Below are 13861 nucleotides of genomic sequence, written 5' to 3'. Positions count from 1 at the left end.
TGGGAGCGTAGTAAGATCGTGGTATGGTCGTAGTATGGTCGTGGTAAGAGCGTGCTATACTCGAAGTAGAAGCGTGGCAAGATCGTGTTGCAATCGGATAAATCGTGGTATGGTCGTAGTGAGGACGTCATGAGCGTGATAAGATCGTGATAATCGTAGTGAGGTCGCAGAATAAACGTGGTATAATCGTAGCGGGATCGTTGTATACGCGTAATGAGGACGTAGTAGCATCGTGAAAGCAACGAAAATTTACATTTTCATGCCGCTCATACTACGACACCACCACGATCTGAATTTATTTTAGATCGCGGTGAGCTAGGTGCGATCGTGGTCTAGTTGGACTGGGGCTTAAGATATGGTTGCTTATGAGACAAATATCCACCACAGTTCAAATAAAGAACATGTAGCCAATAATAGGCTATAAAAGATCCGACACAAAAAATGAAACAAAGCAAATGGTCTAATTCATAACGAAACAATGAACAAAAAATAAAATGACAGTCATAAACCAACGACCATCACCAAACTAACAGATCTTGACTTGGAACAGACACATAAGAATATAGCGGTTTTAAACATGTTTGTGAACGCTCAACTCGTTTTTAATCTTGGAAAGTTATGTAATAGCAAACTATAAAAACTATTTGAAAAAAACTGAACTTATTAGATCGAGCCAAAGCAGAAAAGCATCAAACATTTCTCATACATTAACACAAATCAGTGTTCAAAATTTAGATAAATTAGATAAATATGCTGTTTGACGTCTTTGTGGTTAATAAAGGAGCAATTATTAAATGCAGGGTTATTAGTTTGTGAAATAGAACGTTTTGCTCTTCAACTGTTTCGGTTCTTATGCATCATTGGCTTTCAGATATTCGGTTTTGAACATGGTCAATCCATATTTTTTTATTTTTGTTTTGATGGGGGTTGTAGATATTAAAAAGTACATAATAATAAAGAACATGGATGGATTTATTTATCGATTTTCGATACTTATCACGTTTTTTGAAAGCAACAGAAATAAGTGAATTTGGTGTATATCTTGAGGAATTTGTTGAGATTATTATGTTTTCCTGTTCATCAGTATTAAGTTTGAGTTTCTTGTAAAAGTCTTACATAAATAACACACATAAAATAAAGAGTATCCAGCACGTGATATTTAGAATAACTAAACGTGATCGGATAAACAACTGTAATAAGTCAATCGAGATTTTTATCTTAATAAAACATTTCCAATGCACATGGACTAACATAATTGAAAGGTAATTATGAATTAGGATATCATCACAAATATAATTTAAGACAAAAACAAATTGAGAAATTATTAAACGTTTTGAGGTCTCTGGTCGACGTCATTAATGGTAACTATGTTCAAAATCAAACAACTAAACTTGAACTATGTAAGCTGTATTTGCTTAACCAACGTCAATGAGACAGCACCACTAAAAGAATATTCCAGTTTTACAAAAAAACGTAATACTTTTGAAAACTGCAGGTAAAGAAAATGTAGTTATTGAATTTAATTTTACATAATATGTTTGACATTTCACAGGATATAGTAAGAACGTCCCACCTGTATCACATGCAATCGTTACAAAGACAAACGAAAACGAGACATCTAACGATAAAGAACAAAAACAAAAACACTCTTCTATATCGAATGACATTGACAAACCTGGTATGTACTAGATAAATGATAGAAATACAGAAAATTCATGCAACAGAGAATAGTTTTTACTTTATATTCTAAACATCTTTTACTCGATCAAATATTGCTGTATCCGGTAACAACGTCTCTGAGACAGGAACCATAAAAGAATATTACGATTTTACATAAAGAAGTTTTCTAAAATATGAATACAAAAAAAGTACCAAAAATACCGAGCTATAAGGCACATTAACAAAGAGTACGTCCATAAAACTGACAAAATCAAAACATTATTAATCAACGGAACGAGTGAAATCTACTATATTAAATGTTGTTAACAACACTAGTACGCACTGCGTTCATTACATCATAACACGTAACCTTGTAATCAATTTGATATAGATGAAGGATAAAAAAGAAAACAAAGAAAACAAAGAAAACAAAAAAATTAGTTCATTTTATTAACAGAAAACCTTTTATCCAATCAAATGACGTTGTTTCCGGTATAAACATGGAACATCATCTTTGAGACAGCGACCATTGACGAAAATCCCGATTTTGAATTAACAGTATGAAGATATATGATATAGCAAAACATTATATCAAAAATACCAAACTACCTGATAAATTCAAAATGGGGAAGTCCAAAATAACTGATAAACTCATGTGTGATCAATCAACAGAACGATTGAAAAAAAACTGTTAAAAGATTAGATATGCTACAGGTTTTTTTTTCTGAAGAAGATGATGGAATACCTGGTCTTATTTCAAGCTAATTCTTCACTTGTATAACAGTTGTTTATAGTTAATATTGACCAAATTGAGTTACCAACTTCCTAAACAGGAATAAAAGGTAAATATGACAATAAATTGGTTAATTGATTGATTTTTGGTTGCTTAACGTTCCGTAACGCAACCAGCAATCAATTAATCATCCAAGTTATTGTCACATTGTCCTATTATGCCTGTTTGACAATTATTTGGATCCAGCAGCCAAAATTGTGTAAACATGCACCAATAAGGTATTCAAACATTTAAACAAATAATCTAAATTGCAATAACTTGTATTGATATATTTAATAAAGGAAACAGTTGCAATAAAGAAGAGGATACGAATACAAAGGTTACAAATAAAAATGTTACTAATGAGACTTCTACTAACAGGATAGAACCCACAACAAAAATCTCTATTACATTGAATGTTGTTGATAAAACTGGTACGTACTAAATAAATGACAAAAACATACAGGACTGCTTTCATTACATCATAACCCAAGATCTTGTTATTAGTTTGATATATAGTGGTGATCACTTCTAACCTCTCATTAGAACTGTCAGAAAAATCTGTCATATAGCTGTTCTACCTTGAACTGTTCTAAGTAGAACTGTCGGTATCAGTTATAGGTAGAACTGACCAAATCAGTTCTAGGTACAACTGTCAGCAGAATTGACCAAATCAGTTCTGACCGTAGAACTGTACGCAGAACTGTCTTAAAACTGTTCCATGGATATAACTGACTAAATCAATTCTAGCCGTAGAACAGACAAAAATCAGTTCTAATGGTAGAACTGTTCTAGTCGTAGATCCTACCATAGATTTGGTCAGTTCGATCCAGGTAGAACTGTTAAAAACTGTTCTATGGTAGAACTGTCATGATCAGTTCGATGTAGAACTGTCTAAATCAGTTATAGGTAGAACTGACCAAATCATTTCTATGTTAGAACGGTTTTAGCTAGAACTGTATAAAAAGTGTCAGGATGGCAGTTCTTCATATTGTCATAGAACAGTTCTCCTGACAGATTCTGACAGATTTGATGAGAGGGTAGAAGTGATCTCCTCTATTGCTTCCTCCACTCTCAGTAAGAAGATTATATTTTTTTCTGTTTTGATAAAGTGTCATCTTCAATTTCAATCTGTATGTGTTTTACAGAATAATATTATTTCGGTATTATTAAATTTTATTTTTCAAAAAGGTAAAATCGTCTTTGAGTTTCCATAATGTTGTAAATGACTTTTTCTTCTAAAAATACTATTTTACAGAAATGGATTTGCCCGAAGAAAAATCCTTATACCTCAAAATTCTACATTTAAACTACATAAAATATTTGATTGAAAGATATACAAAATTGACAGCTCCAATTGGTTTGATGGTGTTTTTTTTTTACTAAATGTTGAATGTAAGCTTTAGAATTGTTGTATGTTGTTATGGCTTTGAGAATCAAAAACCTGTAAATATCAGGTTATTTTTTTTCAAGAAATGTCTGACGTTTTTATTTCACAAACATTTAGAGAAATGTTATACGTTCAGAAACGGCTATTTGGACTCAAGCATTTCAACCAAAATTTCAAATTCCGTTTGTGAGATTTTTATCTGTTACAAAATAAGTATTTTTTTTTTTATTTTGGAAGCCCATCGAAAGACTATTCTATTGAAAAAAAATTGAGAATATATTTGAGTTTTCACCCGATTTTTCCTTCATTCCATTTTTAAAACCTGTAGATTTTTTTATAAAGCATCTTTCAGTGAAAGGCTTTCTGTATTATTTGATGTTTCGGCTTTTTTCGATTCTTTTTCGGGTTTGTTTTTTTTTTCTTGGTTTAGGGTATCCTAAGAATAAAAATATATATCTTTAGGAGTTACGACTCACCTAAAACGTATTCATAAATAACACAATAGAAAATACAAATGTGAAAGGAAACTGTACGTTGTAGACCGACCCATAAATCCATGCATTTCTCACATATCTAACATTGCTTTATATGTTATTTCTTAAAAGTTTTTATATATTGTATAAAATCTACATTGGAATCACAATATTTCATTCGGTATTTTTTTCTCTGACGTACCGTTCTTTGCTTTAGCGACGAAAATGTTTCGTTTGAGCGACAACACATATTTCATATGTGCCAGGGAAAAAAACTTTGATTTGCGCCAATATTACAGGTAAATACACTCGAGTTCTGATTATGAGTTGTTGTGAATCAAATATATGCTTGTTAACGACATGGCGAACTGTTACAATCAGTTGAAAAAAGCTGAACTTAACAGATGGATAAAAATACAAATACTGCATATAAAAGTGGACGTGGTCGGGTACTTGTACATCCCAACAACTAAAAATACACTTGTTGCAGATCTCAGAATACTCGTAGTAACAAACAACTATTAAATAAATCATGCATCTAGGACTTATTACCTCTATTACCTGTAAAATGGCGCAAATGAAATATAACCTTGTGGCGCAAATGAAAGGTTTTTTTTTTAACATATACGCAAATGCAATACGCCCATGATGTTAATAAGATTGAATGTTGGAATAACTATTTTTTTACAAATTTTTGTAGATTTCAGAAATCTTTCGATCCTGTAGTGCATGTAGTCTTGATTTTAAAACTCCAAAACACTGGGACAGGGAGCTTTATGATAATATTATTAATATCATGTTTGATTTTTATGCCCCACCTACGATAGTAGAGGACGTTACGTTTTCTGGTCTGTGCGTCCGTATGTTCAATTGTCCGTGTGTTCGTCCGTTCGTTCGTCCCACTTCAAGTTAAAGATTTTGGTAAGGTAGTTTTTGATGAAGTTAAAGTCCAATTAACTTGAAACTTATTACACATGTTTCCTATGATATGATCTTTCTTATTTTAATGTCAAATTAGAGTTTTCATCTCGAATTCTGCAAGGTCCACTATACATATAAAATTATAGTGCGTGTGGGGCATCTGTGTACTGGGGATAGTTATCAAAGGCTACAGGGTTATAATTTAATACGTCAGACGCGCGTTTCGTCTACAAAAGACTCATCAGTGACGCTCAGATCAAAATAGTTATAAAGCCAAAAAAGTACAAAGTTGAAGAGCATTGAGGACCCAAAATTCCAAAAAGTTGTACTAAATACGGCTAAGGTAATCTATTCCTGTAAAAAGAAAATCCTTAGTTTTTCAAAAAATTTAAAGTTTTTTAACAGGAAATTTAAAAAAAAAAATGACCATATAATTGATATTCATGTCAACACCGAAGTGCCGACTACTGGGCTGGTGATACCTGCGGGACGAAACGTCCACCAGCAGTGGCGTCGACCCAGTGGTGTAAATTCTAAAAAGTACCAGGATTATAATTTAGTACGCCAGATGTAAAGATGGTGTGGGCAGTGTAAAAATATGCAATTGAAGATGAGTTTCATGTTTTAAAGGAATTCACTATATTGTATTCTGTTTTGCACCGAAAGATAATGCATTGTAGAGTGTAATACTAGTTGACCTTTGTTTTTAAAAAAAATCGTTGACTTCATTTGAATATCAACAATCAATATGATCAAACTTTTTGGTATGAAAACAACTTCAAGAAATCACCCCGTAACTCAATAATATATTGGTCCTCTTTCGAAATGAGTTAATGCCAATAATGCCAATTATGATTTTAAAGCGAGAAATGCGTTTCAAGATGAGTTGTGCAAGTGTGAATTAAAAGATGCAAGTTTTAACGGACCACAGTATCATTCATCACATAACGTGTTGGGTAACAATAAACGTACTTATTACAGCTAAGACAGGAACTGAATTTAAAGACTAAAACTAATAAGTAAATCAATGCACAGTTTGTTTGGAATTTCGAACGATTTTCTAAGTATTGTCATGCAAGCAAAATATCCGAACTTGCGTAGAGAATATGGTTTGTATTGTTTTTAAACTATAACGAAACATCAATTATTCTTAAAAACACATTGTGATAAGGTTAATCTTACAGTTTTAATTCATTCCTCATTAGTACTTGACGTGATTTAATAGCAAGTAAACAATTGTCCAATCTGGTTTCTAGGTGCAGAAAAACATGGAAGCTTAAAGGAATTGTATCCGCTTATTCTCACGCCTGGATCATTGTCGCTTTACTTTTACATAGTATACCAATATATCAAAGACAGCGAGCATTTAACAGAGCGTCAGAAACATGAAGTAACATCGAAAATTATGAAAATATATTTAAAAAAAAGTTTAACCTCATAAATATTAATTCATCAGCAGGAAAAATTACCATACGTTTGAACAGGAATAATTCAATACAATACAAACAAGGTAAACAGTAAGTGTATGCAGTAGTACATAACATGTAATTCTGGTTATTTCATTCAGAGTCTTTGGTTCAAAAATTGCAACTAATTAAGTTTCATTTCAAATTATCTGCTCGCATTATTAAATGTTTTCACATAATAAAGCATCATACGAAGTGGATATTTCCATCTTGGCATTCTTTAATATACATAATAATGTGAAGATGTGCGTATAGTGTTTATGGTTTCAGTAAAATCGTATGAATTCATAGCTATAAATCATTTTTTTTTACCATTACTAGAGAGGGAGTAGTTGTTATACAACTCTGACGTTTACATGTGTACAATAGTCTAATATACTTTTATCCTTGATATATATGATTGAAAAAAAAAACATAAACTACCTTTTAGCAGAATCAAATATAACAGTATGTTCGAAAGTTTTCATAAGTTAGTTAGTTTAAGCATATTTTTTGGTTTAAAAATGTCAAATTTGGTGTACATGGTCATTTAGTTTAAACATATTTTATTGTTCAAAACAAATGTCTTCTCCATAATATACATGAATATACATTATATTTATATAGCACATTACATAAATTTGTATTTTTCTAATAAGCATGAAGGCATGAAAAATAATTAAATAAATCACAACTATTGTTATTATAATATTTATACACAAAAAATAATATGGGGACGAAGTCCCCAATAACAGTAGAAAATTCAATAAAAAAAAAAATTCGGGAAAATTTCCCGAATTTTTCATTGTATACTAATGAACTCAAAATCGTTCAATTTTTTTTTGTCGTGTTTTGAAATCCCGGACCTGCGCAGAAATGTACAATGTACTTCCTTTTTCCGGTCTCGTTTGTATGAAACTTTGAGTAAAATATATATTTATCAGTCTAGTATAAAATAGGAAGGAACGCGCAATACCAATTTCATTTTTAATAATTCCTTGATATGAAAAAACGTTACCTGATGATAGCGTTTCTTTGTTTACATTGCATATGACGTCATAATTTAAATAACGTCACAACTAAAATCCCTAACAACAGAACCAAAATCGGAAACGTTCCGGTATTTCCGTTTCTTTTTTTTTTAACAAATATTTAAGTTACAAAAAAATAATTCATACAGACTTCGTCCCCATTTACAGGTAATGCCTGCCTCATATTAGAAACGGCTCAATCACAGGCGCTTGGGTCTATGATACAGATTTGTTTTTTTTTTTTTATTAAAATATTCAATTTTCTATATTTATAATACATATCTATCACTTCTGTGCATGTCTCACCTAGTTTCGAGTGATTTAAACGACCCAGAGAAAATACCCAATTTTACTATCCATACTAAGAAACAAAAAGGCAACTAACTCGACGCCATTTTTCTGCTATCTATAAATAAATAGATTGACCTACCTGGATTCCCCAACGATTTCTCTAGGAAAACGTGCCTTCCTTGCCGTCAGATCGCACATATCGTTGATATTTTTCAAATTGGTATTGTTCGTAACATTTTTAGTCCATCTCCAGCATATAATAAAAAGATTTTAACTTTTTTGACTAATTTCAAATTTACGTGCCCGGAAGTTGACTGTTTTTCCCGAACTTTTATTAAAGGGAAGTAATATTTTCCCGGACTTTTTCGGAACATCTCTCCAAGTACGTATGAAAATAATAAAGTGCACTGCACTTGTTGCGTAGCCTTGCATGTAATATAGATAGCAGTCTATCTCCATAAAAATAGTACCTAGGAGGTTTTACATTATGAAAATACAGTTGTTGCAATTGTAACTTAAAAGGAGAGAAAGTATGAATTTGATGAATATGCAAATCTAATTCATTCCACAATGTAATAGAAGATGGAAAAAAAGACTGTTGATAAACTGATCATTTGACTGTGAAATAATGCAAACATGACAACAACTATTCATTTCATAAAAAAGAATTCACAATAATGTGAGTTAAACACATATCATTTCTTTCGTGTAAATACAGTTTAGAAAACATTTTGTTTTATTTTATTATTTAATGTTTTTAGATATTTGACTGTCCTTGCTAGCCATTGAACAGGTTAAATATTCACAAGGAATGCAAATCTTATCATAGGCTAGTTTATTATGACCTAAGAGTAATTTCAGTAAGAATGTTTAACTGCCTAGAACAGTACTGAACAGGGGAAATACCTAACGAGTCATTGATAACATTTGAACACCAAAAGAATAAATTTATTTTCATCGAAGTTTATTTTAACCATATCAGATCGATCATCGTGTCCACGTTGTGACATAACCAGTTCTGACTAAAAATAAACAATAATTGTAGACGTGTCTATTTTTAAAATTCATTTATTTACTTTACATGACCTATTTTAACAGTAATTATGTCTTTTGGTCCTTATTATCTGTCTACAACAAATGCTGCTCATCTCTGATATAATTTCGAATCTTATTTGTGAAGAATTAATAATCATTGGTTACAAATAATATAAAATGTTTCAGTATGGAATATTTGATCTTTCGGGGAAAAGAAATACTACTTTTTGGGGGGATGAGTCAGTTTTCTTTAAAAGTTTAAAAGTTGCCATAAACCAATCTAACATGTCAAAGCACAAAAATACCGTACTCCATACTAAGAGTGCTCTTCAGGTTGTCAGCTGGTTCTGTAAACTCTTCTGGAGCATGATCTGATATCATCTCAGATTTTGATGGTGTTTTGGTTCATCAGTCTTTAGGAACAGCCTAAAAATTGTATTGATAAAAGAATATATTGAATGTTTCAAGTTATTTATGGTTACAAAAGACTTAGAACCTACAAAATTGAACGCCAGAAATGTATGAATTAAAATACACGTTACGAGGTAGATATAAAAAAAAGATTTGGTATAATTGCCAATGAGACACATCTCCACATGAGACACAGAAAATTAACATTTATATGTCTTCGTCATCAGGAACATTTGAAAGCCAGGATGTATAATAACAAGGAAATGTTAAAAGCTTTATCAAAAAGGGACATACAGAGATACTCATATTCATATGCCGACACATTTAGTTATCTCTTGAGGATTCGTTTCTCTTTTGAAAGCTGAAACTATAATCTAACTATTGTTTCTCAATAAAGGTGTGTAATACCACATTAAATGACCTGCTTGGTAAATGCATTGTGTTTTGCAAATTCACTTGAAAATTCAACATGTTACCCTACAATACTTACCAAATAAACTCATCATAGATACCAGTATTGAAATTTTATATTAACGCCAGACGCGCGTTTCGTCTACAAACGACTCATCAGTGACGCTCGAATCAAAAAATGTTAAAAAGGCCAGAAACAGATCCTAAATAATCATAGACTTTTTCTATGTTCCTTTGGGAATTTCAACCAAAAATGAAGAACAGGATCTTTCTTCATTGTATTGAATACCTTAATTACAAACAACATTATATAACTGGATCTTCCAAGTGCTGTACGAAAGCTCTTTCATTATGAACAACAATGAAAGCCGGGCTTTAAGGTTATTGTGAAACTACCTACTCTGGAGAGGGCTTGAATTGAGATGTGGATACTAAATGAAATCCAAAGATCTTCTAGAGTACATGCAATATAAGACTCTTTCGTCAAGCAAAAAATATTTAACATTTAACAGTCAAGATCCCGTTAAAAACTAAAAGACACATTGAAAGAGTTTTTCCTAGTTTGCTTCATAAAGAAGGAATGGCCAACGTAGATACAAGTATCTTCTTGATTTAATAAACCAGATATTGAATATGATTGGCTAAAACTTGTCTTTAACAATTGTTTTCATTTTTCTCTTTAGCTAGATTGTATAACTTTGTTTTTACATTTTACAGGATTTGCAGGTGCTTCTTCTTTACGCAATTATTGCTGATCGAGATGATTATGTATCGTCATTGATTCAACATGGGATAAAATTCGATCGCAAACGTATAAACACTCTTTATAGCGAGGTATGGCTAGATTTTTTTTTCTTTTTGGTGTTCAAACTACCGTGCATACATACATAGATACAAGACATAAGGGAATGAAGTTGATGACATTGTTGTAATTGTTATAATGCGACTTAGAAATAGTAAATATTTACAACTCTACGGTGTGAATACACAGTATATTATGATACATAAATATTCCAACATTTCCGTACTCTTTTCGAAAATTTAAGGCCCCGTCACACTAGAACACGATCGCACCACGCTCATCGCGATCTAAAATAAATTCAGATCGTGGTGATGTAGCGGTATGAGCGGCAAGAAAAAGTTTTCACGATGCTTCTGCGTCCGATCCTCTCTACGCTAACTGCAACGATACCGCTACAATATATCACATTCTTATCTCGTTTATTTTGCGATTTCACTACGATTATCACGATCTTACTACTCTTATTACGTTCTCACTACAACCATACCACGATTTATTTGATCACAACACGATCTTACCACGCTTCAAATGTGATTATATTACGCTGTTACCACGATTTAACTACGATCACACTGCGTTCATAACGCGATCTTTCTACGCTTTCAGCAATAACGGCCACATCGTGTTCCATATAAATACTGCTTCATTCCTTCTCATTAATACGTAGATTTCACGGAAACAACACAGTAATGGCCATTCAAAAAAAAAATGAAAGAAGGAAGGTTCCTCCTCAATTATACTCGTTCATCAACTGATCATAATTACCCAACTGGTATTTTCTTTCGGTTGATAACCAAAGGACGAACCTTGCGTCATCTAAACATTTTTCTTATTCTCTTTTGCTCTCTCAATAAAAATATCATGGCCTGGTCTTTACGATTTTGTATCTATGTTAATGATTGTAGAAGCATTACTATATGTACATGTAGTCTCCAGTCAAACTAAGTGTCAACCTCAAACTAATTGCAACAGAAAATGTTTTAGTTCTAATCTATAGCATTAAGACCAAAATAAACACAGAAAAAAGTCCTATATAATCTAACTTGTGGAAAACAAAATTTTGCATTTTTAATTTCTTATGGAGATCAATATTGGAAAGGGAGATAACTCCGCAAAACTGAGTTCTTTGGTTGATTTTCTTAAAATTCATGTAAAATATGAAACTTTGATGGGGTTATAAGTCTGTATATATAATCTTCTGCTCATGAATTGAAAGAAGTAAGGTTCCTCCTCAATTTATACTCGTTCATCAACTAATCATAATTACCAAACTGGTATTTTCTTTCGGTTGATAACCAAAGGACGAACCTTGCGTCATTTAAACATTTTTCTTATTCTTTTTTGCTCTCTCAATAAAAATATCATGGCCTGGTCTTTACGATTTTGTATCTATGTTAATGATTGTAGAAGCATTACTATATGTACATGTAGTCCAGTCAAACTAAGTGTCAACCTCAAACTAATTGCAACAGAAAATGTTTTAGTTCTAATCTATAGCATTAAGACCAAAATAAACACAGAAAAAAGTCCTATAAAATACAAAATTTTGCATTTTTAATTTCTTATGGAGATCAATATTGGAAAGGGAGATAACTCCGCAAAACTGAGTTCTTTGGTTGATTTTCTTAAAATTCATGTAAAATATGAAACTTTGATGGGGTTATAAGTTCGTATATATAATCTTCTGCTCATGAATTGTACAAAACCGAAGTGTTATGGGTATTTTTATTTTTTATTGCACATTTTTCATTAAAGAAATTGCAAATTAATGGCTTTATGACCATTTAAAAAAAAATTGAATATTTGGTATTGTTAACATTTTTGTAAGTTATATTTGTACAGCATCTGCCTATCTTAAAATCATGATTTTTTTGTTTTTCCTCAAGTTAGATTTTATGGGATTTTTTCTGTGTATATTTGGGATATAATGCTAGAGATTGAAACTTAAAAATCTTCTACTTCAAGGTAAGGGTCAAATTTATGCTTAATTGACTGGACTAATGGTCTCAACGTGTTTCCATGGTTCAATTGAAATTGATGTTTCAAACAATACCTGAAGAGGTTTTACATATTTTATTTGTCAATTACAATAAGAATGACTAGATCTCGAAATGGTCGTACTATGGACGTAGACATGGTCTCAGTATGAACGTACACATGTTGTAAGAAGAGCGTGTTGAAGACGACATAAACGTGCTAGAATCGTACTTTGGTCCTGAACAGCGTGGTGTAAACGTGATATAGTCGTAGTAAGTTAAAGCGTGTTTGGGTAGTAAAGACTAGTCTTGACGTAACGTCGTTTCACATGGCCTGCCACTACGGGGGCGATCATTTGTTGTGCCAGTATCTCTAAGACGAGTCTTAAGCCTCGCAATAGTCATTCTAGAGACATTAAAATGATTTGCAACCTACACTTGAGTCATTCCTGCTGCCAAAATCCCAATAGCTCGTTCTCTCTCATAGACGGGGCATTGACTGATCATTGACTTACGTGTAACTTTTTCAATTTTTAATGCGACCTTTTGTTAACAATCGTGTTCGACACAATTAATGACCAAAAGAACAACTCGATTCCATCTCTATATGGGTAAATTTTTGAAAAAAGGGTTATTTGTTTGAAATCACAAAATGACGTTACGTCATTTCCGATATTTTTATAAATGAGTAAATTTGATAGATAAATCATGCAGGTTACCAATTTTAATCATGAAAATATTTTAAATTAATATATATGACATTTTTAAATTAAAAACAAATGTAACGTTTCTTTTTTTGCCTAGTATATATAGAAACGAACTTAATAATTAAATTTTCATAACAACTGCCATATTCCTGACTCGCTACCGAACATTTAAAAATAAATTTAAAAAGGGGGTGGGTAGAACCAATAATTATGGCTAATCAAACCTCCCGTTTAAGGAAGCTGGCTTGTCATGTTTTGGAATTTTTGTCGAATTTTCGGAATCCTCTGGTTTTGTCCATCTGAATGCATTAACAAGTTTTGCCCGGTTACCCCCATTTTCCTTCTTATAATTCTTGTACATGTATAATGATAAGCTGTCAGTTAAAGTCTTTTAAAATTTTAATTACTTTTTAATAGTTTTTGAGGACTTTAACTTGTCAATGATAAAGCTATGAAAAGTCAAGAGAGAGAACATTTACCCGCCAAAATTTCAATGGCTAATATATCGAAAACGAGCACGGTGACCTATATATTGTG

At 31.9% G+C, this 13861-nt stretch overlaps 1 protein-coding gene across 1 annotated transcript in view; it reads left to right on the top strand.

Moving 5' to 3' along the window:
• LOC143070496 (uncharacterized) overlaps nucleotides 1-13861 on the top strand; it is a 56967-nt gene that overhangs the window by 30011 nt on the left and 13095 nt on the right. Inside the window, exons 12-15 of the mRNA XM_076244763.1 lie at nucleotides 1553-1678; nucleotides 2734-2865; nucleotides 6472-6605; nucleotides 10557-10673. Of these exons, the coding sequence (XP_076100878.1) occupies nucleotides 1553-1678; nucleotides 2734-2865; nucleotides 6472-6605; nucleotides 10557-10673 (509 nt within the window). The remainder of the gene's footprint in view (nucleotides 1-1552; nucleotides 1679-2733; nucleotides 2866-6471; nucleotides 6606-10556; nucleotides 10674-13861) is intronic.

The sequence above is a fragment of the Mytilus galloprovincialis genome, chromosome 4 (assembly GCF_965363235.1).
Source record: "Mytilus galloprovincialis chromosome 4, xbMytGall1.hap1.1, whole genome shotgun sequence".
In the NCBI taxonomy this organism is placed as follows: domain Eukaryota; kingdom Metazoa; phylum Mollusca; class Bivalvia; order Mytilida; family Mytilidae; genus Mytilus; species Mytilus galloprovincialis.
The sequence above is the reverse complement of the archived record's forward strand: the minus strand, read 5'-3'. Positions and strand labels throughout refer to the sequence as shown.